Raw genomic sequence first — 25,707 nt, 5'->3', positions numbered from 1 at the left:
TATTTGCTGAAAATCTTACTCTCTCGCTTTCTCGCAGCCTGTATGAACATGTCTCGACATGAGGTAGAAAATACTATCTGATTTTAAATGGCTTCTCACATGTTTTCTTCTTCTGACACCTAACGGGTATCAGTGATATCTAACTTTCCCAACACCTATTGCAAACTGGTAGCTCTTAAGAATGGTGCCTTCAGCGACTGGAAAAAGGTTTGTTTTATATAATTTCTGACAGGCCAAGCACTGGCCAGGTCCAAATAAACTAAATTTCATTTGTTTCCAGTCAAAGGCTGATTTCTCTGTGTTTTTAATTTTAAATAGAGTGCACATACAAAGTCAAGTCAAGTTTATCTGTATAGCGCTTTTCAGCAACAAGGCACTCAAGGCGCTGTACATACGGAAAAACATTACAATGATACATAAAATCAAACAACAGAGGTAATTAAAAAAATAAAATAAAGAGAATAGAATGATGGATAAGAAAATGAAAGGAAAATTGGACTGAAAACATTAATAATGTTTAGATGGCACAGTCAAAGGCCACTCTAAACAAATAGGTTTTTAATCGTGATTTAAAGCATCTTAGGGTTTCGGCGCTTTTACAGTTTTCTGGGAGTTTATTCCAGATTAGTGGAGCATAAGAACTAAAAGCTGCTTCTCCATGTTTGGTTCTGGTTCTGGGAAAGCAGGGTAGATTTGAGCGAGATGACCTGAGAGGTCTGGATGGTTGATCCACTGACAACAAGTCTGTAATGTATTTTGGTGCTAAGCCATTCAGTGATTTATAGACTAACAGAAGTATTTCAAAGTCTATTCTCTGAGCTACAGGGAGCCAGTGTAGGGACTTTAGAACCGGGATGATGTGCTCCACCTTCTTAGTTCTAGTGAGGATGCGGGCCGCAGCGTTCTGGATCAACTGCAGCTGTCTGATTGACTTTTTAGGCAGAACTGTGAAGACACCGTTGCAGTAATCAATTCTACTAAAGATGAACGCATGAATTAGTTTTTCAAGGTCCTGCTGAGACATCAGTCCTTTAATCCTGGAGATGTTCTTTAGGTGATAGAAGGCCGACCTTGTTACTGTCTTTATGTGCCTCTGAAGGTTCAGGTCTGAGTCCATCACTACATCCAGGTTTCGAGCCTGACTGGTGGTTTCTAGCTGTATTAACTGAAGCTGTGTGCTAACTTTTAAACGCTCTTCCTTTGGTCCAAAGATTATTACTTCAGTTATGTTTTGATTCAGCTGATGAAAATTTTGGCCCATCCATGCATTGATTTCTTCTAAGCATTTACCCAGCGCTTGAATGGGTTCATGGTCACCTGGTGACATCGTAACGTATAGCTGTGTGTCATCTGCATAGTTATGATAACTTACGTTGTTGTTGATTAAAATCTGAGTTAGGGGGAGCATGTAGATATTGAATAGGCGGGGCCCTAAGATGGACCCTTGGGGAACGCCACATGTGATATTTGTGCTCTCTGATGTAAAGTTACCTACTGACACAAAAAAGTCCCTGTCCTTCAAGTAGGATTTAAACCAGTTGGGTGCTGTACCAGAAAGGCTGACCCAGTTTTCCAGGCGCTCTAATAAAATGGAGTGATCAACAGTGTCGAATGCTGCACTAAGGTCCAGTAATACCAGCACTGTGGTTCTTCCACAGTCTGCATTTATACGGATGTCATTGAACACCTTGACAAGAGCAGTCTCTGTACTGTGGTGAGCAGGAAGCCTGACTGGAAGACATCGAAGCGGTTGGTCGTTGTTAGGAAGTTGTTTAACTGCTGAAACACAGCTTTTTCAATAATCTAACTGATGAAGGGGAGGTTTGATATAGGCCTGTAGTTCTGCAGTAGCAGCTTGTCTAAGTTGCTCTTTTTCAATAGAGGTTTGATAATTGCTGTTTTTAGGGCCTGGGGGAAAACACCTGACAAAAGGGACGTGTTTATTATTTGAGTTAAATCAGATGTTATTACAGGCAAAGTTTTCTTAAGGAAAGCTGTGGGTAAAAGATCGAGACAGCAGGAAGAAGAGCTTAGTTGCTGTACGATTTCTTCTAAGTTTTTGTAATTTATTTGGTGAAATTGGGAAATTTTGTCAAATCAGTTCTAGTTGGAGACAGCATTGCTACTGGAGTTGATGTGGATGTGCCGACTGACCCTCTGATCTTTTGGGTTTTTTCAGTAAAGAATTTAGCAAATTCATTGCAGGCCCTGGTAGAGTGGAGTTTAGATGCTACAGTTACAGGAGGGTTTGTTAGCCTGTCGACCGTGGCAAATAATGCACGAGCATTGTTAATGTTTTTGCTGATGATCTCAGAAAAGAAAGATTCCCTTGGATTTTTCAGTTGTAGGTTATATCTGTATAGTCTCTCTTTATAGATAATATAGTGAACCTGGAGGACAGTCTTTCGCTACCTGCGTTCAGCTTTTTGACACTCCTTTTTTTCACTTCTGACTGGTGGAGCACTTCTCCATGGAGACATTTTCTTCCCAGAAACGACTTTCACTTTAATTTGAGTAATTGAATCAATGATGTCAGAGATTTTAGAATGAAAGTTATCTACCAGCACATCTACAGTGTTACAGGGCAAAGTGGAGGTAGAAGAGTAAATCTGGTTAAAGGTTTCAGCAGCACCGTCCTTAAAGATGCGTTTTCTTATAATGTCTCTTTGGCAAACTGAGTCATAGCAGATGATGCTTTCAAAAATAACAGAAAAGTGGTCAAATAGGGCAACATCAGTTACAGACACATTGGAAATGTTTAGACCCTTAGTGATGATCAAGTCCAAAATATGTCCCTGTTTGTGCGTTTGAGTTTAACATGTTGAGTCAAACCAAAATTTCTAAGAGTGTCACATAGATCTATTGTACTTCTGTCTTCAGGATTGTCAATGTGAATGTTGAAGTCTCCCACAATAATTAAACAGTCATAATAAACACATATCGCAGATAAAAGCTCATTAAAATCACTGAAAAAGTTTGTTTTGGACTTAGGAGGCCTGTAAATATTCAAGAACATGGTTCGGACCGGGCTCTTTACCCGGAGAGCCAAATATTCAAAAGAGTCAAGTTTGCCCAGAAATACGTTTTTACACTCTAATAAATCTTTAAACAAAGTGGCCACCCCTCCACCTTTTCTTTGCTGTCTGCTCTCACAAAGAAAATTGAATTTCGGAGGCGTCGCCTCTATCAGAATGGGAGCTTCATTAAATTCGTGTAACCATGTTTCTGTTAAAAACATAACATCAAGATCGTGGTTAGTAATGAAGTCATTGATTAAAAATTATTTTCCTAACAGAGATCGAATGTTCAATAAAGCCAGTTTATATGATTTAGTTGCTGATTATAACTCTGTGTCTGGTTGTACCTGACAGTTTATGGCTTTTTTTGATTGTTTATTACTGTCTCTTATCCTTTTGGCTTTGTTCTTTCTGTCACGTATAAGCACAGAATGCCTGAAGGAGTCAGCGCCGGTAAGCGGATGACATAAACCTCAAGCCAGGTTTTCTTTTTCAGAGCAGGAACCCTCGTTGAGAATTTCCCTTTAATCAGATTGGAATTTACATGCAGACACGCATCAATCCAGAACAACAAAAGGGATTAGCATTCAATCAATGCACTTTGTTTACGTGTGCAAGAATATCAGTATTACGTAAGAACAGGATTAGTCTCTCTGTCTTCTGTTTTGATTTTAATTTACATCTACTCTCTGTGTTTTATTGATCTATTTTCATGGCCTCTGGCCTCATTTTGCTGTTCAGATGGGACAGAAAACTTTAACCACATGCTTACTTGCTGCTCAGGTGTCTGAGGGCTTGCAAAATAACGCCCTTCATTTGCTGCCTATATTTGTCTCTGTCTGGCTGCGCTTGGCAGCACGCTGTCACGGTCTGTGATTTTTACATCAGCACAGAGTAACATTTTGTTGTCAAACGTAGCCCAGTAATCAACCACATTACCACGGTTTAGGACTGGAGGGGAGGAAAGCTATTTTTTCCTGTCAAAGAGGGCAGATGTTTTTATCATTATGGCGAAAGAATGTGAACTGCGGCAGGATTGTAAATACTTTTCTTAAACTATGTATGTATATTACATTATGATCTGGAGGGTTTTTCAGATCAACGTAAAGAAATTGTTCTCTCAGCTTTACACATTACAGCATTTACAAAATTATAAAGTTTAAGTGCATTTTTCCTCCAATGAGAAATGTGGCGTTGATATGTCAAGGGTAATCAACTCCAGTCCTTCAAAGCTACTATTCTGCAACTTTTAGATGCCTCCCTGCTCCAACACACCGGAATCGAATGACTGAATTCCCACATCAGCCAGTTGTTCAGCTCTGCAGAGGCCTGGTAACGAGCCATTCATCTGATTTGTGTAGTTATAGTAGAGATGCATCTAAAGGTTCCAGAATGGTAGCTCTTGAGGACTGGTATATGTTTTCAGCTCCACTTACTCAGGACTATATAGAACACTTTTTGCAGGTTTTTTTTGGAGGGGGGGCGGTTGTCTCTATAAGCTTTGCATATCTAGAGAGTCAAAGTTTTGCAAATTTTTCTGGGCAAAATAGTTCAAGCTCAGTCAGACTGGATGGAGAATGTCATCATTTAAGTCTTGCCACAATTTGTCAACTGGATTTAGTCCTGAACTTTGACTAGGCCATTCTAACACTTAAGTCATATCACTGTAGCTCTGGCTGTATGTTTAGGGTCATTGTCCTTCTGGGTGGTGAACTTCCGCCCCAGTCTCAAATATTTTGCAACCTCCAACAGGTTTTCTTCCAAGATTGTGTTGTGTTTAGTTACATCTTTCTTCCCATCAACTATAACCCGCTTTCTAGTTCTTGCTGAAGAAAAACATGATGCTGTCATTGCAGCGTTTCCCCATTTTTGGGTGGTGTGCTTAGGACAGGGATCAGCAACCTTTACAACCCAAATAGCCATTTTTGCCCTTAATTTTTAGTAAATAAAATTTGTCTCGAGCTTCAGGAGCCACAGGTTGCAGACCACTGGTTTAGGGTGATGTGTAGCCTTGGTTTTCATCCACACATAATGTACTATTTTCCTTCAGTTTTACAATTATGCACCGCTTTGTGTCGCGCTGTCACTTAAAATCCTAGCAATATACATAGAATTTTGTGGTCGTAATGTGAAATAAAATTTGAAAAAGTTCAAGGGCAACAAATGTTTTTTTCAAAATTTTATTTGGCCTCTATTTTGTAAGTTGCCCGATAAGAAATGAGGTGGAGAGAGAGGGAGGGGAAGAAATGCAGCGAAGGTCAGTAGGCGGAGACTTGAACCCATGACGGCTGCGTCAAGGACTGTAGCCTCCGTTTATGGGTGACACGCATGAATACTTTTTTTAAGGCAATGTATAGAACATTTAGTCTCTTTACTATGAACTGCACCAAGTTTCTTAGAATTATAAGTTGTGCTGTAAGTTTATAGTTTTATAATCCCACGGGAAACATCTGGCCTCACAAGACAACACAGGCCTATTTATTTCCTGATGATTCCCCACAGGGAAGCAGGCTCCACACAGAGCTGTTCCTGTTTCTAATTGCACAACTCTGTGTTTACAGTCAGCTCAGCCTCTGCAGCAGACAGCTGTAAGCCTGTGTTCACCTACTGTATGTACCATATGGAACTGTACCTTCAACTCTGCATCAGTCCTGGCATAATTACCTTTAAGTGCAACCTGTGTTTTTATGAAATGACTGTAAGAATGTTTCACTTTCTTTCTAAAATAAAATATTTTAAGCTGAAACCGTTCTAGAGATTTAGTTGCAGGTAGTGCAAACATTACCCTGTGAAACATTAGATTTGTGGAAGCTCCTGATTTCTACAGGGGATCCTGATAAGGCTGTTAGTAGAAGAAAACACAAAGATCTGTCTCCTTGGGCGCAGCGCTGATGGTGTAGGGGTTAAGCGCGTGACCTTATACGGAGGCTACAGTCCTTGAAGTGGCCGTCCCAGGTTCGAGTCCCGGACACGGCAACAGTTGCCGATTGTCTCCCCCTCTACCCCTCTTTCCTGTCTGCCTACTGTCAAAAAATAAAAAATAAAGGGCACTAGTGCCGAAAAAATATCTTTAAAAAGATCTGTCTCCTTTACTTGGAAACTTAAAATCAGGCTTGTCGCTAGTTTTATTTGGGCTGTTTTACATTAGGTTGTCCGTTCGAAGCATTACCACAATTTATAAATAATCCTGTCCTCTTTAGCAGAAATATTTTTCATCCCACTGTACTATTGGTCATTTTTGTTTCCATTCAATTTTGCAAATATGCGATCTGTTGACCGTCTCACAGGCGACTCTTTCTGTTCAAAAGCCTCCATGGTTTGTTTTGTTTCTGCAACACTAGTTTATTATAACAGGTGCCAACCGGTAGGAACGTCCCAGACGTACAGAATAAAACAAAGTCGAAAAAAAAAGTTGAATGCAATATTTTTTAATCTAAAAGTCAGAATGCTTGTCCACAGTTTATAAAAGATGCAAGAGGTTGGGTAAATGCAGCCTCCACCACGTGTTTTTAATATTTCTGAGTAGCTCATTGGATTACTGCAAAAAAAAGCAGTAAAATGAATTGCCTTTAGTTACATAAAATCGTTTAAAGTTTCTTTCACTCTTTCTTTACATGAAGAATGTAATATTAATGATTTGGGGCATTTGTTTTTTCTGCAAACTAAAAATAGCTGTATGCTCTACTTCTAGATTCAATAAGGTAAAAGTACAAACAGAAAAGCTTCGCACAAGCAATGATGCAAACTGTTGACTTGCTGTTTATCTTCGAATTGTCCTCGGTTCTTTCAACTTTCAACTTTACAGCACACATTTTCTAGCATTGTCTGAGGGTGGGAATTTTGAACTACACGTTTTTTTTAGGGGGGTGGGGTCCATTCAATATCAGCCCAAACAGGCTAATAACAGTTTCATGATTTCATGATCATTTGCAAATCTTATGTTGTAAACCTAAATTAAAGTAGATTCTAACTTTTTCCTTTTTAAACTTTGTACTAATCTGGCTTGGAATGGATTATAATGGTTGCTTGAATTTTTTTATTTGATCATAAATGAAACACGTCTACGTTTTATATACGTTCTCAGTTGAATATAAACAACCCTCGTCAATTATTGTTCTATTAATTACAAAAGCAGATCATTCTGAGTAGACGTAGAAAATGCTGCTGTTCACAAAACTCTAAACATTTTTTTTTTTTACTTTTAATAAAAACCTTTCCAAATTTTAAATATCTTCACTGTTTAAATTGATTATTTGTAAATTTTTTCCTGGAAGTTTTATGTCATTCAGATAACTTCTTAATTTTACAAAAAGTTTACATTTTCTTTTATTGATCTTTAAATAATAGCCAGTGTTACGTTTCATTGGCCTCAAAGCATAATCATCAGGTACAGCAGGTTTTAAAAAGAGTCTAAATAGCCCCCATACAGGTTTCTTTTTGGTCACATTTATAATGTTTGAAATCACCGTAGAGATTTTAATATCGAATAAAGATAACCCGAGTAAATACAAAATGCACCTTTCAAGTAATGATTTCAGTTATTGAGAATAAAAAGGTTATCCAGGCCAGCCTGGCCCTATGTGAACCTAAAAGCTGGTTTTGCCACCTTGGCGGTCTGTTGACACTGCGGAAGAGTTTTGTCCCTTTCTTTTTTGCAAAATTGTTTTAACTGAGGAAAATTTGAGGATTTGTGGGAATGAACGGCCTGTTTAAGGTCATGCCAAAGCCCCTCAATTAAATTTAAGTACAGACTTTGACTAGGCCACCTCAAAACCTTCATGCTGTTTTTTTTTAACTGCTTAGAGGTTAACTTTGGCGTATGATACATAACTAAAGCATGCTTGAGCTTAAGGTGATGGCTGGACGTTGTCCTTCAGATAGGAAGCAAAATTCATGGCTCCATCATTTATGACAAGTCATCCAAGTCCTGAAGCAGCCCCATACCATCATACTACCACCACCCTGTTTGTCATCATGATGTTCTGTATTATGTTTCTGAAATGCTATTTTAAGCCGGATGTACCCACACCTTCCCAAAAGTTCCAGTTTATGTCTTTTCAGCCCACAGAATATTAGCAAGATATATTTTGGTCCAAATGCCAGATGGGGCCTTTGCGTTTTTTTTTGGTCAGCAGTGGTTTTGGTCTTTAAATCCTCACATGGATGCTATTTTTGTCCAGTCTATTTAGTATTGTTGAATAATTAACTCTGACCCTAACTGAGGTCTTTAGTGCTTAAGATGTTCTGGGTTCTTTTGTGATCTCCTGGAAGAGTCGCCCAGCGCTCTTGGAGTAACTGTTGTAGGACGGACACTCCTGGGATGGTTTACAACTGCTCCATGTTTTGTCTCCATTTGTGGGTCATGACTCTCACAGTGGTTCACTGAAGCCCTAAATGAAAAACGGAAGAAATCTGTAAGTGTAAAATATTTTTTCACAGCACTGTAACTCAGGCAGCCTGTTCTGTTCAAGCACGAATGGCTTCTCTTTCTCAATTATATTTAAATTGAGGTGTGAAATCTCAAAAAGCCTTAAGGGTATCCTGGGTTGTGTGTAGTTTAGTGCACAAGTGTGCAAATAGGTGCATTCATTTTAATCCCTGGAGAAAGGTCAAATGTTCAGACTGTAAAAGCATTTAAATGGTTTTGTCAGTTGTGAGTTGCTTATGGAGTCATGCACCTGCAACGGTCGCATGTCTTTTTTCCTTGTTCCGGTAAATGCACAGTAATGAACTAATCACCGCCACCCACTTAAGCAAGCTTTGTACTCCAGCTGAACTGGTTGTCACAAGAAAGGATTTTCTAGCCTGAAAATCCTTTCCTTTCATCCTCTTGATGCTGGGAGATATTTTTGTGTTTTGACCTTTCTGACGATCTCACACAGCTTCATGGTGCAATTAACCGGGTGTTGGAGAGAAGTGGGGCTTTGTTTTGCAAGCTCTCAGTGTAGAGGCCAAGCCAATGCTTTAAGCCACTGAGGTGATACACCGGCGTAGTGTTGACGCGCTACTCGTTGTCTTGTCGGATGAATTAAAGTCCGAGTTAACACTTCTCATTATACAGGTCATCTAATTATTTTATTTACATCTTATCCGTTTCCACTTGAGGACAAACATATTTCCACACGCTTACACCTGTTGACAGCATCTTACTTCAGTGGTCAAAAACTGTTTCTCCCCTTCCGGGTGGAACATCTGCCTCACAAAGAAAGGTTCCGCCCTTATAGACCGCTGATTAACCATGTGACCAAATATCCAGTTTCATTACCTGCTCCTACACACCGGCCCCTAATTGTTATGACAGCCAAACATAACAATTATATTCAATAATAATAGGAGCCAAATGTGAAAGAGAAAAGAAAGAAAAATAAAAACAAAAAAAAACCTTCAGTTATACACAGAAAGGTAACCTAGTTGATACAGTTTACACTCGTTGTATCAAACAGAGTTTAGTAACAGGTCTCTCAATAATGCTGTTCTTTGTCTGTAGCTTGACAGAACGCCCTTTTTGTCAGGGAAAATTTCTAGCACTTTAGCAAGAGGCCAGGAACCACATGGAGCAGCCGAATCCATGATGATGACATCTCCAGATTTCAAACTCTGTTTCCTTTGATTCCACTTCTGTCTTTCTTGCAGTAATGGCAGGTACTCCATGATCCAACGTTTCCAAAACAAATCAGAGATATGTTGAACTTGTCTCCAACAACGTTTCACATACATATCGGAGGGTTCAAATAGCCCAGGTGGTAAGGCAGGTTTTCCCTTTAACAGAAGAAGATGATTTGGCGTGAGAGGCTCCAAGTCATTTGGCTCATCAGACAGCTTTGTAATTGGACGATCATTCAAAATGGCTTCTACTTCACACATAACAGTGTGAAGTCCATCATCATTCAATGTCTGCTGGCATAAAACTGAGTTGAGGATACGCCTTATCAGGCGTATCATACGTTCCCACACTCCACCATAGTGGGATCCTGCTGGTGGATTGAAACTCCATTCAACTCCAGTTGAAATCAGAGTGTCTTGAATTTGCTTATGATCCAATGCAACAAGAGCTTTTCTTAACTCTCTTTTGGCTCCAACAAAATTGGTTGTCTGACCTGATATGGACAACTTGACCTCTCCTGCTGATGAACCGACGTATTGCATTGATGCAGGCATCTGTCTCAAGCGAGTTTGCTACCTCGCTCTACTTGCCATGCAGGTAAATATCACTCCGTAACGTTTGCATGTTTTTCTGCCTTGCTTGATTTCGAAAGGTCCAAAATAAGGGAAATCTGGAACAATTCTTTCTTTTGGAAGGTCTGCCATCTTTTGCTTCAACATTCTCCCATTAAAGCATCTGCAAATACTGCAATCAGATATGATTTTCCTTACAGCTGCATTTGCATTGGTAATCCAATTCTTCCTCTGAAGAGTTGACAGAGTATGGTTTCGTCCACTGTGTCCCAATAACTGATGGATATATTTAAGAATAAGGCTGGAGATATACTGCTCCTTGGAGAGGATAAGAGGGTGTTTTTCCTCAATTGCCATTGCTCCCTTACTTAACCTTCCTCCAACTCTTAACAGCCCATTATCCAAAATAGGATCCAGTTTGTAGATGGAACTTTTTCTGCTTACTGCTCCACTCTTTGATAGCAAGGAGGAAATTTAATCTTCGAACCTTTGCTGCTGACAATGACGTATGATGGCCAGCTCAGCTTCCTTAAGTTCTTTAGCCGTTGGAGAGCTACTTTTTGATGTTGCTGAGGCCTTTTGTCCTACCATTTGCCCATCATTTAGATCAGGGTCAGCAACATAAATATGATCTCTGTTGTCTTTCAACCTGATGTATGTCACAGTCCCATAGCCATCTTTACTGGCATCAGCGAAATGATGTAATTGGCTATGCATGAGGTCCCCAAAATCCTTAGGCTTCATACATCTAGCCACCTGGAAGGATGCGAGCAACTTGACTTCTTCCAACCACTTTTCCCACTGTTTCAAGACATCCAGTGGCCTGACATCATCCCATCCACAACTCCTCCTACAGAGGTCTTGCTGCATCATTTTTGCAGGCAGGGTGGCTGGTGCCAGAAACCCCAAAGGATCATACACTGAACCACAGCATGCCACGCCTGCTTAGAGACTGCTGTTTCATCTCCATCTTGAATTTAAAGCAGTCATACTGGACTCACCAAAGTAGGCCTAAAGCTCTTTCAACGGGAAGATCATCTCGATCTAAGTTGAGCTCTTTTATATCCTTTGCCCACTGATCTTCAGCGACTGACTGCAATACTGCTCGACTGTTACTTATCCATTTTTCCAAATGGAATTCACCTCTTTCACAGAGAATGTTGAGTTCATTCACCATTTTTATGGGCGATTCCTCGGAACCCAAGCTCATCAAGCAGTTATCAACATAAAACCTTCTCTTGACAGCACGAACAGCATCATCAGAAAAGTCGTCTGTTATCATCCGCAGTTTTCTTTAATGCATAGCTAGCGCAACTGGGAGATGAAACTGCTCCAAACAAGTGCACAGTCATTCTGTAGACTTTAAGCTCAGAATCAGAATCAGAAAAGCTTTATTGCCAAGTACGTTTTTGGACATACAAGGAATTTGTTTTGGCGTAGTTGGTGCAATACAGTACAAATTAAACAGTATAAACATATCTACAATATAATATAAATATATGTGCACAGTTTTAAGTGAGTGAGAGTAAAAGTAGAGCAGTAAAGCTCTCTGCTGATGTCTCCTCCTGGCCACCAGAGAAAGCGTAGAAAGTCTCTGTCCTGTTCTGCAACTTTCACCTGATGGAACACAGCCTGAATGTCACCCATAAATGCTACAGGCTCCTGCCTAAAGCGAAGCAGTACTCCTAGTAAGGAACTAGTGAGGTTGGGCCCTTGCAATAGTTCATGATTTAATGATGTTCCTTGATATGTGGCTCCACAATCGAATATCATTCGTAAAGAACCCTTTTTAGGGTGATAAACAGCATGGTGAGGAATATACCATACTTTCCCACTTGTGCCCTTTAACTGCTGGTCAGGCACCTGTTCAGCATAACCTTTATCAGAACATCCTGGAGACAGCTTGAATATTCCTTATGAAATTGCGAGTCTCTTACAAACCTCCTCCTTAATCCAAGTATCCACTGCTTGGCTACAGAGTAGCTGTTTGACAGGATGACATCTGGTCTTTTAAAGGGCAACTTCAAACAATACCTCTTTTCCTGTAGAGTTGCAGAGGATTCCATGATTTTTATAAATCTAACGTATTCTCTTGACATTTCCCTTTTTTCTGAAGTCCTTTCATTGAAATCGTGGTCATACTGGTTGTTTAGCAGGGACTCCAGGTTAGACACAGAGATTTTATTCACCAAAGCAGAATGGGGCTCCACATCAATACTGCTGCCATTACCATCTCTATTCAAAGGGCCATTAATCATCCAGCCCAAAACTGTTCTTATAGCATAAGGGCCATCTCCACAACTGTTGACCACTTCCCAAGGTTCCAATATCTTGGGAGCGTTGGTTCCTATCAACAAGTCAACACGGGCTTTTATAGTGGGTATATGAACCTTTGACAAGTAAGGCCAACGTTCCATTTCTGCAGCAGTGACAATATCATCTGCAGTGACTGGCATTCGCTTCTGTGTTAGAACGTCCGGCAGAGGATAAAAATTGTTTCCATCCAAACCTGAAACTTCAATGCCCGACAAGGAAAAAGCTTTAACAACCTTTTCCTGCCCCATTATTTTAAAAGGAAGTTAGGCCTTTTTCCTGCGATATTCAATCTTTGCAAGAGATCTTCTGAACAAAATGTAGCCGTGGTTCCCGGATCTAAAAATGCATATGTCTGTATGACCTCAATTCCTTTAGTGGACTTAACCTGTACTGGAATGATGGAAAGAATACAGCGACCTTTTCCGGCCCCTGTATGTCCACATGTCTAGAGAAGAGTTGATGGTTTAACTCCTGTCTGCTCCTCAATTTTTTCGGGATCAGAATTTGCCTTTGGAATATGCAGAACAGTGGGATGTCGTTGATCACAGACTTCACAGATTAATCGATTATTACAGTCTCGGCTTATATGACCAGTACATAAGCATCCTAAACAAATTCCTTTCTCCTTCAAAAAAATGAATTCTCTCTCTGTGTTTATTTTTAAACTGTTGGCATGTTTCCAAAGGTGTCTACCTGAACTACAATGACAGTACAACCTTTGTGTCTTTGAACCACTTGCTGTAGCTTTATTTTCAGAGGAATCAATTGATGTTACTGTAGTAGCAAAACTACTTCTCTTCACTCTGATCTTTGACTATTCCTTAAAGTTGCTGGAAGATCTCAAACCAGCTGAATGTTGTGATCCATATACATCAAGGTCTCCGAAGATTGGATCAGACAGTATCCGTACGTTTCTCCAGAAACACAACCACTTCGATAAAATTAGCTTGTTGATTATATGTCTCCAAAATGTCATTAGCAACAGCTCTCCATCGCTCCCTGAGTTTGTATGGTAGCTTGGAAATCACCATTTTCATGTTGCTTGGCATATCCAACTCGTGCATATGTTGAAGTTCTTCCATGACGTTACAACATCCACGTAAGAATAAAGCATAAGCTTGTAGAGCTTTAAAATCCTCAGATTTTATTGATGGCCAGGCTAAAGCTTTATTTATGTAAGCAGTTGCTATCTTGAACTCGTTCCCAAAATGTTCTTGAAGAAGACCCTTTGCCACAATGTATCCACGTTCAGGATCCATATGCTGGCAGCAGCAAACCAGCTCCTTAGGCTGTCCTCTTGTGAACTGTTCCAAATGATACAAGCAGTCAGCTTTGCTTGCTTTGCCTTCGACTCCTTCTTCAAATGCTTTAATAAAAGCTTTATATTGAAATGGATCTCCTTCAAACACAGGTATGTCTCGTGATGGCAAAGACAATAAGCGCTGTTGGTGCACAAGGGCAGCTGTTATTTCATTTTGCTTGTGCATAATGGTGACAACATCCCCAGGAAGAACTTGATCGAGTTGATGACTTAATTTCTTTCTATTTTGATGTTCCCAAGCAGTTGTTGCAACATGCGGCAAAATGTGTGGTGCTTCCAGGTGCATTTGATCATGTCCATCCAAGTGCTGCTTTATTGCTGAAGTTTTCCTTTCAGGCTGTTTTGGTCGCACATCCATTGTTTGCAATTAGCTTTTTGTTGGTGCTACGTTCGTCTGCTGCGTTATTTTACATGCTGCAGGCTTGTATTCCTTTGCCATGGCGTTAAGAGTTGTAAGTGATGTCCGTTTCCTTTTTTCGTGTTCAAAATAAGAGTTCTTTCCATCATTAAGTGCAAGAGAACGACACTGTTCATCAGAATCCTGCAGAACTGCCGACTTGGCAGTAGACGCAGCTAACTCAGTTTCCAGGTCAAGCTGTTCCTTCCTCCTTTTTATTAGTTGTTCCTGTTCCTCCAAGCAAGACGTTCCTTTAAAACAGCCATTCTTGCAATAAGTGCAGCCCTTTGTGCTGCTGCTTTAATTTGTGCAGAGGAAGTGGTACTTGATTTATTACTGGTAACACTTTTGTTGCCATGTTTCCCCACATTGGAAACACTATCATTAGGGTCAGTGTCATCATTATCCACCCCATCATGATTAATATCATCATCAATATTCAAAATACCTTCATTACCTTCATTTTTAGACACCTCATCTTCTTTGGATTTAACCCACTCTTTCACATTTTCAATGAATTCATCAGTAAACATAATTTTTGCTTTAAGCCATGTTTCATGTTTTTCTTTATCCTCAACTGGCAATATAAGCGTTAGTGAATCATGTATACATCTTATTTCTTCACACAAATCAATGTACCCATCAAGAGATTTCTGTACTGCTGAAAGCAAACCATTTTGCATTAAACCTTGTATCTTTTTCTTTAAATTGCTAGCTTTATTTAGCTTAGCTCTCCTACCAATTTGCAGTCTATCTATTCTATCAGCAATTGCTTTAGCAGAAAGTTTAACCACCCGCTTGCTCCTTTGTGTGTCACTACAGCTGGCCACAAAGTCCGAGCTCTCAGCAGTGGCTGGCGCACTAACACCAACTGGTATATCCACATTTTCTGCGCAATCCTCCATTTTTTAAAGTCCGATAGTCAATAGATCGCAAAACGTCAATTGATACAAAGTCAGTTGTTCATCCACTTCAGCAACTAATGCATTTGGTTTACGCTATTATGTCTGCACACATTAAGATTTAGATGGCCATCATAATACTAGTAGCGCTACACATACCTAGTTCTGATGAATGCTTTCAAATCCAGCAATGAGAAGATCCACGGCATCCTCACCGACGTCGACCCTGTTCAACGTCACCCGCTGCAGGTGAGCTGAGGCCAACCAGCTGACGCGTCATTCCAAACATACAGGCTCCATCATGAGTCCCTCGTCGTAGCCAAATGCCATCAATCTCGCATCCAAAGCTCCATGCAATGCACAGTTCTCGAACTCACAGTTTTTGACTTTCATTGTACAGGCCAAGCCAATGCTTTAAGCCACTGAGGTGATACACCAGGGTAGTGTTGACGCACTGCTTGTTGTCTTGTCGGATGAATTAAAGTCCGAGTTAACACTGCTCATTATGCAGGTCATCTATTTATTTTATTTACATCTCATCCGTTTCCACTTGAAGACAAACATATTTCCACACGCTTACACCTGTTGACAGCATCTTACTTCAGCGGTCAAAAACTGTTTCTCCCCTTCCGGGTGGAACACCTGCCTCACAATGAAAGGTTCCGCTGATTAACCATGCGACCAAATATCCAAACAGTTTCATTACCTGCTCCTACACTCAGTTCTTCTTTTCTACTCTTTGTCAGTTTATGCAAATGTCTTCAAATGGTCTGGATTGCTTTTGCCATTATTAGCCTGTGCTGTTCACACTTTAGAGGAAAATAGTCTCAACAATGGCATTTGGAAACCAGCACAGATAGACCACTTCCTGTTTTTGTAGGTCTCACCAACCACTGGAGCAGCTGCAGAGAAGTCCTTAGTTCTCTGTACCAATAGGCCGGGGATATTTTCTTCTAGGGCACAGAGCAACTTTACGCAAGAGAAAGGATAGGAAGCACAGCTGCAACAGAAAGGTCATGGTTACCAAGAAATAAGCCTTTACTCCACATCCATGAGAAAACCTGCTTTACCCTTCAGATAAAACACCCAGACACATAAGTACACATGGTTCCATACAGTCTGGAGTCCTTTTACTCAAAGAAAAATAAGCATCTTTACCATCAGACCAGAGCTCAGCAGGTAGTCATTTTGCCTTTTTTCCATTTTGTACCATTTCAATTTAAGAAGTGGAGCTCTGTGTCCCAACTGGTGATTTCAAGTAATTTTCTATAACCTTTTCAGGGTTCACTGTAGGAAAATGTGGTTATGTGATGGTATTAGATAATACATACCAGAATAAGATGACTCATTCGTAGTGTTCGTATTGGTCATAACTTTTCATAAGATTCAACCGGCCCAAATGGGTATTAGCACCATAAATTAACGGTGTAATATAAAACCATATAGGAAACAATATTAAATGAAATTATATATGAGTTTGAGCATTTTGATGATTATTTGTATTCATAACTCATCAAAATACTTAGCTATGAAGACAAATAAATTTGGTTTATTGGTAAAACCGTTACATGGATGAAAAAAATGAATGCAGGTTTATGAGGTGAGGGTATGACATGGCTGGGCTCAACCTACAGGTCTGTAGGAGCCACAACACTGTCTCTAGAGGAGGTCTTTTGTAAATCTAAGGACTTGTGTGCCAACCAAAGAAGGGGAAGTGTTTAGTTTGTTCCAGTTTCTGTTTTGCTATAAGGTACTAAATAAAATGTATTGCTGTTATAAGAGTGTTTTGCTCTGGTTTGACTGACTGGGGCTCAGGCACCAAATTCTGGAGACCAGTTATAGCTCATGTGATAAAGTCTCATTTCTGGTCTTGTAGGTTTTTGTATCTCCTTTGGGGAATTTCCAGGGAAAATGTCCTCTTCCCCCGGACATGTTTTCTCAGCAGAATATAACCCAGACAGAAAGCGTTTTAGGTTACATTTATTCACATCCTCTGAATTACACAGGCACACACTAAGAGGGCCAGCAGTCAGGGCCACATCATCCTGGTCATATAGACAATGTGCGGTCATGTAATTATTGTAGGTTGTTATAAAATGTAGGCTAAATGCACGGTCTGTATGACCATTTAAAGACAAGCTCTGTAGCTTCAGCTGCTTCCTGCTGAGGTCATGCATGTGGCCCGCTTCGGGTCAGAACATCAACAGATCTGGGCCTGAGGTCACTCAGACTGTTAACCCGCTTTCAAGAAGCCTCAGTCTGGCCCACAGCGATCTGTTAATTCTATTGTTTTTAGTCTTTCAACCAGCAGCAAAGCTTCAAACAAGCCGGATAGGGAGAGCATTACTCTGACGGGATTAAATGTAATCCCTGTGAAATCATTCTGAAGATATCCGCCCTAACCTCCCTGTGGAGTTCTGCAGCAACATGAAATTCCCTCTGTTTGTCAGCACTCGAGCAGCGCTATAGTACCTGTTGTAGGTGGTGGTGGTCTAATGAGTAAAAGCAGAAGAATTAGAACTGCATGGTTTACATTTCGTCACCTTACGGGCGCAAACCTCAATGTCTGCACTTAGAAATAAAAATAAAGTGTTTATCATGCATTAGGATTCAGCCCCATTTTCTTTGATGCTCCTAAATAAAAGCCAGTGCAGTGCTGTCACTTTCCTTCAGATGTCGCCTCTAAAAAGAAATTAACAGCCGTGAACAGACACCAACACAAAGTCCAGTACACACAGGACACGTCAGGGATAAAGTTGCGGAGATGTTTAAAACAGGATTGGGATATAAAACAACACAACTGCAAACCTACCATGACCAGGCCATCCACCTAAACGGACTGACCAAACAAGCAAGTAGAGAATTACTCAGAGACGCAGCCAGGATACCCATGGCAACTTTGGAGGAGTTGCAGAGATCCCCAGTTTAGGTTGGAGAATATGGTCACAGGACATTTATGAGTGATGCACTCCACAACCCTGGCCTCTATAGAAGAGTGACAAGAAGAAAACTACAATTGGAAGAATGTCCTAAAGAAGTACGTTTGCTGCTTGCTACAAGCCACATTGAGGACATGACAAACAGTTGTAAGAAGAGCCTCTGGTCAGATGAGGCCAAAATCAAAACTGTTGGCCAACACTATGTGTAGCGGATACCCAACACTGCACTTCACCCTAAACACATCATCCCCACTATGAACATGGTGGTGACAGCATCATGCTGTAGGGATGCGTTATTTCAGTGGATGGGAAGATGGATGAAGATGAAAACGGGACAATCCTGGAGGAAAACCTGCAATTGTTATTATTGCTTACCTCTATGTGGATAGGACCAAGACAACCTTTCCTTAAAATACTGGTGATTATCTTTTTTAATGGAGTCTAATTTTGGCCTCATGTTATAACAGAATGAGTTATCACAGAATCTGGTTCAAATATCGATTTGGGCTGTTAGGTATTATTTAGTCAACTCAGAGGTAAGAACGATACAGTCAGAGTTACTTGCAGCAAGGGTAGCCCACTTTGCAGTGAAACTACAAAGTTTTTGACACCCTATCTCTTTATTTATATGCACAGTTCAACAGACAGTTCAGACAGGGTGTGTGTGTGTGAGAAAGAAAGGAGGCTGGTTCTCACGAAGATAACAATGATCTCACACACACAGGAGGAAGGCATAGTGCAGGTGCCTTGCAACACAAAGTTTTTACATGAGTGATAACAAGTTTTTGCACCCATCCAACAGGGCTTTAGAGTTTTTAAAGTTCTTTTCATTACAGCTGATCTTAGGGAGAACATTGAGACGCTTGAGTTCAGCTCCTCCCTTTCCTCTTCAGCGCTCATCTTTCAAGATCCTACAGTCACAATTACAGTTAATGCAGTCCTTGAATGGATGCATAACTCGATCAGACCGTTGAATGCATAACATAGAAATCTGATCTCAGATAAGAACTTGGCGAACTGAGACCGAACGTTTCATTCTCAAATGTTTGTGCTTTTCTTTTCTGCCTTTTAGACACAGACGGCTTAATGATTCATCACTGGGACACGGTCCTGTCACGAGTCATGCATTTGTCACCTTAAACCCTGGACTTCACTGATACACTGATTTGTTCATTAGCAGCTACAATGGAAAGATTACTTTTATGAGTTTTGTTTCATAAAATGTGAAACAGTCTTATTTTCGTTAAACTAATAACACCAAGGTATTGTGCGGTTTGCTCTACCATTTTGTGTAGAACTGGTCTGAAATGTGTGTACAGCAGTTCTGACAACCTTTCTAGGATTTATGTGCCATCAGTTTGGCCCAGTGTTGGATGAATGGTGTCTAAAGTCATATATTTACTGAGAAAAGAAGAAATGTTCTCTCAGTCTGTGTTTCCAGGATACTGCCTCCTTCCGCCTTTCAGTTCCCGTTACTCAGCCTGGTGCTGTCTCTGTATCCTACGGTAGCTTTCATGTGCAGTTCCTTAAATATGTTCCCTCAACAGAGGGCGCTCTTGCTTTTGGTTTGTTTGGAGGGAGGAATGTAAGGCAGTGGCACAGTGACATCATTGAGCAGCAAGCAGCGGCTGCACTGGAGGCACCCAGAGGTGGGTGGGTGATTCCTCACATTCTTTCTTCTTCATTAAGCTGACGTTTATTACCTGCAGATTGTTCTTATCCATGACTTTTACTCTCCTTATTTTAAGCTTTACTCAAACACAATCAGACAGTGCGTTTGGTCAGCAGTTTTCATCCTCCTGCTGTTCTACAGATAGTTTTCCAGTGTGATGCATCACTTTGGTCGTTTTCCTAACCGCTGCTCGTTGCTGTGTCAGTATGGCATCCAGCCAGATGTGCTCAAAGGAAACGGCTTTGCTGCAAGCTGACGCGGGCCTTATGTGTGTGAGGGAAAGAGCTTACTCTTCAGTATGCCATGCCAGGTTTGAAAGCCCCATCTTTCTAAGAGACAGAGGTAGGTACAGAGATGCAGAGTCCCACAGCGATCCACACTTCCTGTCTTCCACTGGTGTTAGTTACACTTACATAAGAGGAGCTGAGCTCTTGAAATGTTAATAACACTAGGTCACACCCTCTTCCCCTCTTGTTTATTTTTCAAAACCCAGAACATCCTCCCCATTTTATTCTTTTTTATTTTAAAGAGTTTTTTGTTATAATTTTCTATTTTTATCAGATTTTTCTCTTCTGTCGTTTCAGAACTCTCTGATTTGAATCTCTTTTGTGTTTCTTTTTCTGTTCTTGATAATGATGTCACGCTGTAATCCCGCTCTTCTCTCATCTTCTCCCTATCTCCTCATCAGTCTCTTCAAAGCTGTGGAAATGGGACTAAAACAGGAAGCAGCAGCAGAGAGGAGCCATGATAGTGAAATGGAAGAGTGAATTTATTTTCAGGAAAATCTATGCAAAGGAGCTTAATTGTCATCAAGCTGACTATAATGCACATATGCAGTATTTGTGTCTGTTGTATTCCTAAATTAGTTTAAAATGTATGTAAGTGCATGCATTGCCAAATTTATTTCAATTTATTTTAACCAAGTTGCAGTAAAAACACCGCAGTATACCCCAGTATAAACACTGAGATTTAAAACATAAGTATATAACATGGTATAAATGCTTTTATTATCATAACAGAATACCAACTGTAGTTTTGAAACAGTATTACCTTAATAAGGGTGATGCTCCTTTAGTTTTCACACTAGAGCTACTCAGTAATAGTATTTTGTAAGCTATAGTATCCCAGGTTCATTAAATATCTCCTTACAAATATATATATTTGGCCACATGGATGGACTTTTACTTTCCTTTTTGCCCACATCTGCTATAGATGTTAGTTTTAATATACCTAAAGCTCAGAGAGAGTGATGGGGGTGATTGTGATGATGGAAAAGAAGGGACAGGCAGGTAAATGTGGGCAAATTGCAATCATCGCAACATTCAACAAAAATATCCTTATTGTATGTTTTCCTGATGTTATTACCTTATTCCGTGGTTCATGACTGTGTTTTTTGCGACTGGAAGTATTTCCAAATAGGTGAATTTGTTTTTCCTGTCAGTGTGGGAAAAGTGTAGGAGCCTTCTTCTGGTTAACTGACTGGCTGTGTGCAGCAACAACATCAAACCTCCAGTTAGTCACTGAACCGGGTTTTCTCCTGCCTAAATGGGACATTTCCTGTCCACTGTCGCAACATGCAAGCTCAGTGTGAGGGATCCCTGCAAAATGAGTGCAGTTGGCTGGGTTTACTTAGATGGGAAACTGTTTATTTCAGTATTAAACTGAGCTTGACTGCATTGTTTTATAACTGATGGAATTGGAATGTATGAATCTGTCTGATTGAATGGACTGTAAACCTCTTTATATACATCTGTTTGTTTATAAAGTGCCTTGTTATGAATCAGAGCTATATAATTGAATTGAATTGTGGGAAACAAGTGAGGGAGGGGCGGTGCTTCTTTATGCTTCATACAGCGAGAGAAAACTGGTCACTTTTTCTGGCACCTCATCATTAGTACGTAGGAACATTTTTGCTGTTTTAAAACCCTATACCTTGATACTGTTAACTTCCTGATAACTTCCTGGTAGTTCTTGGTATGACTCAATATTAAATGTGACCAATTTTATTGTGATATAATAGATGTTATTTAATAGCATGCCTTTTGAAATTCGTCTATGTTGAATTTGATCTGTAAGAAAGTCTGTAATTGTTCTAATAAACAATTGTTTGACTTCATTTTGGACGTTCCCTCAAATTACAAGTAATCCTTTGTGTAAAAACAGGTTTCAAAAAAGTTTATTTTTCCCTAAAACTTCATTACTTGAGGAGATTTACAGACAAGCAGTGCAAAAATGAAGTATTTTTCATAACCTGCATTCATGTCATCCCCACAGGGCTTCCTGATTGGTGCCCGACCTGAGAATGCGTGCCAGCCCATCGAACCTCCTCCCAGGGAAAACCTGACGGGCGCTTTCATCGTCCTCATCAAGCGATTTGACTGCAACTTTGACATGAAGGTACTGAGTTCAGACTTGCTGGTTTTTGTGAAGTCCTGTTTAATGAAAAGCCCGCAGCATGATTCACAAATGTGATTCACAAATAAATGGAAACATAGTTTTAATATTTTGTTTTTTACATCTAAACCCAACAGCCTTAAGCTGCTTATTCAAATAAATCCTGCTTGACACTGAAGCGAATGAAACTGGCGTAAAGTCTATAAGACAAATTATTTAGCTGGGGCCTAATAAGGCGAGGCTGTTAAATTCTAATATCCACAGAACAGCTTACTTGTGTGTTGCTTTACTGTTTATTTATTCTCAGTAGGTGGTGTTTTAGAGTTAGCTTTTAGTGCTCCTAGATCGCCTTGTTGAGGGAAGAAAACAGGAAGTGGCCATTTCCCTAAATACAGTTTCCTGTGTGATTGTCCAGCTCATTCTGCCGTCTCTCTCTGGCTTTTCCTGAGTTTTTTTTTTTTTTAATGCCGCAGTTAAAGGAGATATTTTTCAAATGTGAAACTCACAAAGGATGGCTAAGGGTGCTTCTGACCTTTGCTGAATGTTTGTCGGATGATTAGGGATAACAAGAATAGAGAGGTATCAAAATCATGATTGTAAAAGTGATCAGGCAATACAAAGGGGCAACATCATTGCATCAATGCTTATGGTTCCGGTTAAGGAACCTGGAAGCATTATAAATCAGCCCTTGGTGTGATTTATTGTGACAGTTTCAAGGGAATTTTATCATTGCTTGTTCGCTTGCATGTCAGTTGTTATTGCCTCAATTCATCATAAACACTAAACCAAAAAATACAGAGATCCAGAATGATGAGCATTTTCTTTAAATACACGTTTAAATGGCACCTCTACTTGTTGTTCTCTAAAGATCCGATCATAACTCAAGTTTCTGTTAAGTGAATTTTTTCTGTCTTACCTGCAGCAGAAACAATATCACCATTCAATAAGCTGAGTAAACCAATTTTAAGATTCAAACCTCAAATCTTATGACTGCTCAAGGGTTAGACTCACGATTATATTGGTATCATGTGTTTACCCAAGTAACATTTTTCTGGAACAATTTGGTACAGTAGCTGTGTAACACAGACCCAGTTCAAGTAACAGTGTGATTCAGTTTTAAAATAGAAACATTGTTTCTTAGCACGATGTTCCAACTACATGGCTCCAAAGACAAGCCAACCAATGGCTTTCTTACATGGAGGAAGCCAGTAGCACGCCACCGCTTCACACCTACTTGCCAATTTGGCCCTGTAGCTTCAGCAGCAGGTTGATTTCAACCCTTCATGACGCCTCGGCCGTTACACAGGCCACATTTAGGGATTATTTTTCCCCACCAAAGGAGTTCCAGCTCTTAATTAAGACTGGTGTTAGAGCCAGTTCTTAACCAGTGAGATTTTTCCACTTGGACCCATGTTATGTCACTTGAAACGTCTTTCGCAGCAAGTCAGTAAAAAACGGAATACCACAGTAAATTCTGTGATATTCAGAACTGATGCAGCGGATTACAATGCAAGAACACAGTTTAACTACTCAAATCACATTATTTAGCCCATTGTCGCTGTGCATGGATGCCCTAAAATCACCAAACAACGATATTAACGTTGTTGTAGATGGTGTTTTGTTTGTGAATGATCCCTCAGTCCTAGCCAGGAGCTCTAAGATCGATATTCCCACAGAGCTTTTAAGCAGGATTTTCTAAAACAACCAAACAATAATAAAATACTGAGCTGAGAGTTGCTATTAACGGATTTGGATATATGCACGTATAACCCAGTGATGTGTAGCATCAAGTGCAGCATGTGGGTCAGTGACCTCAGGTTATTCTAGTTCTCATCCAACCTATTTTTTTATTGTTGAAGATCAGCGGTTTTATGTTAAATTACCTAACATTTTGATTGGTTGTTGGTGTCCATAAGCCCACCCCCACTCCTCAAGAGAGAGGCTCTTTCCTCCGGCCCAGCAAACAGTTGGTGCTGAGCACCAGTTTTTCGGTGCCCACAGCTGTTTTAGAAATAGACGGAACCAGTGCTAGGCAAGATCTAGCTCCAGTCTAGAACTGGTTTGGTGGAAAAGATCCCCTCTGGAACCATGTCTACTGAATGTGAAAACTTATTCAAAGTGGTTGAAACTACCTCTGTATAAAGACCAGTTTTAGGTTCTCTGCTGAAAATAAAAACAGCTCACAGCTGTTGCTTCAGATTCAGAGTAAAGCAGAAACGTAGAAAACGGCAGAACAATGAGGGAAATTTGGAAGAACGGATAGAGGGTTAAATCAGTGAGAGCTGGGCTGAGATGAGTAATAAGAAGCCAGGAATCTCTCTTTGAGCTGCTTTCCAGCTCTGCTGCTCACTCTTTCTCTTTGAGCATCACCTTTTCCACTTCTGTTCTTCACGCTCTAATCACTCTTTATTCATGAGTGCAAAATTTTTCTGTTTTTATTTGCTGCGTTGCTCCTGGTCTTCTCCGTCTTGCTGTTTTTTCACTCTGTTGCAGCCACATGGCCTTATAAGGTCGAGCTGCATCACACAGACACAGAAACATGTTGACATACCGGGCAGTGATGTGTTTCCTGGGCTGGAGTGTAACCAGACTCCACATAGCTGTGTGTCACACTGGACACACTTTCTGACCCATCTCTGATTGGCTGTTTAAGCTTCTGCAGCTTTGATGTGGTAAAGTTTGTTCTCTGCCTTTCCTTTCTTTCTTTTACTGTTTTTAAAATGTTGTTTTTATTGTTTTTTTTGTAGCAACATGTGTCTATGTAGTTACTTGTTTTAGCTATGTTCATGCATTTTAGGTGTATTTGTATGATCTTTTTTTGCTAAACGCTGAAGGAAAATTACCACTTTATGTACATTTAATGGACAATAAAGGATCCCGTTTAGTCTTTTCTTATAGCTGGTGTCAGTTTACTGAATTTCTGTCAGCATCTTATAGTAAGCTTCAGTCAACAACAGCATCTGATTGACTTTTAAAGAAGGTTTGGGCAAACTGGTTGTTTTGTTCGGTGTGTAGTAAAAATCCCAAACATGCAAAGAATTTGTGCTGTTTTTGTCACTTGATTGGCCTTTCTGGATTCTTGTGAAACTGTGAGTCATTTTCACATTTCTAGTTATTTGTCTTTAGTTCTTTCCGGCTCATTCTAGTTAAACAAAACTACCATCTGCTGAAGATCACTGATTCTGTTGCAAACTGGGTGACTGTTTTAGACAGGGATATGTGATATATCGGCATTAACATCAGTATCGGTATTGGCCCTGAAACTAGGACGATATTAATAACCAATGTTTATTTCTATCTTGTTCCTGTTTGCGGATGTGTTTCGGAAGGAGGAGAGGGTTGTTTAACTCGAGCAGAGAAGCAATGTCAGCGATGTGGTTGTTTGAAAGGTTAGGGAAAAGTAACCTAAATATCGGTTATCGCCCATAACAGCAAAGTTAATATCAGATGTCGGCCCACATTTTCATATCGGTGCATCCCAATTGTAGTCTTTCTGCCTCTTTACCTTCTGTGTCTCTGTCACTCCAGTGTTACACAGAAAAAAGGATCATCACTCCCCCACCCCTGTTAGTT

General features: G+C 40.1%; 1 protein-coding gene and 1 long non-coding RNA gene across 3 annotated transcripts in view; one reads left to right on the top strand and one right to left on the bottom strand.

Annotated features, from left to right (window-relative positions):
* Positions 1 to 25,707, top strand: part of rnf13 (ring finger protein 13) — a 56,794-nt gene that overhangs the window by 3,973 nt on the left and 27,114 nt on the right. The window contains exon 4 of one of the 2 annotated variants that reach the window (XM_047373890.1): positions 22,015 to 22,137. In XM_047373890.1, coding sequence (XP_047229846.1) covers positions 22,015 to 22,137 — 123 coding nt within the window. Of the gene's footprint in view, positions 1 to 22,014; positions 22,138 to 24,755; positions 24,807 to 25,707 lie in introns of those variants that run through there. The other variant, XM_047373891.1, reaches the window with a different exon arrangement.
* On the bottom strand, positions 6,430 to 15,970 carry LOC124873329. The gene is made up of 2 exons (XR_007039499.1): positions 15,289 to 15,970; positions 6,430 to 8,407 (listed from the first exon to the last, which is right to left on the bottom strand). It is a non-coding gene; the product is annotated as an uncharacterized LOC124873329 (long non-coding RNA).

The sequence above is a fragment of the Girardinichthys multiradiatus genome, chromosome 9, assembly GCF_021462225.1.
Source record: "Girardinichthys multiradiatus isolate DD_20200921_A chromosome 9, DD_fGirMul_XY1, whole genome shotgun sequence".
Taxonomy (NCBI): Eukaryota; Metazoa; Chordata; class Actinopteri; order Cyprinodontiformes; family Goodeidae; genus Girardinichthys; species Girardinichthys multiradiatus.
The sequence above is the reverse complement of the archived record's forward strand: the minus strand, read 5'-3'. Positions and strand labels throughout refer to the sequence as shown.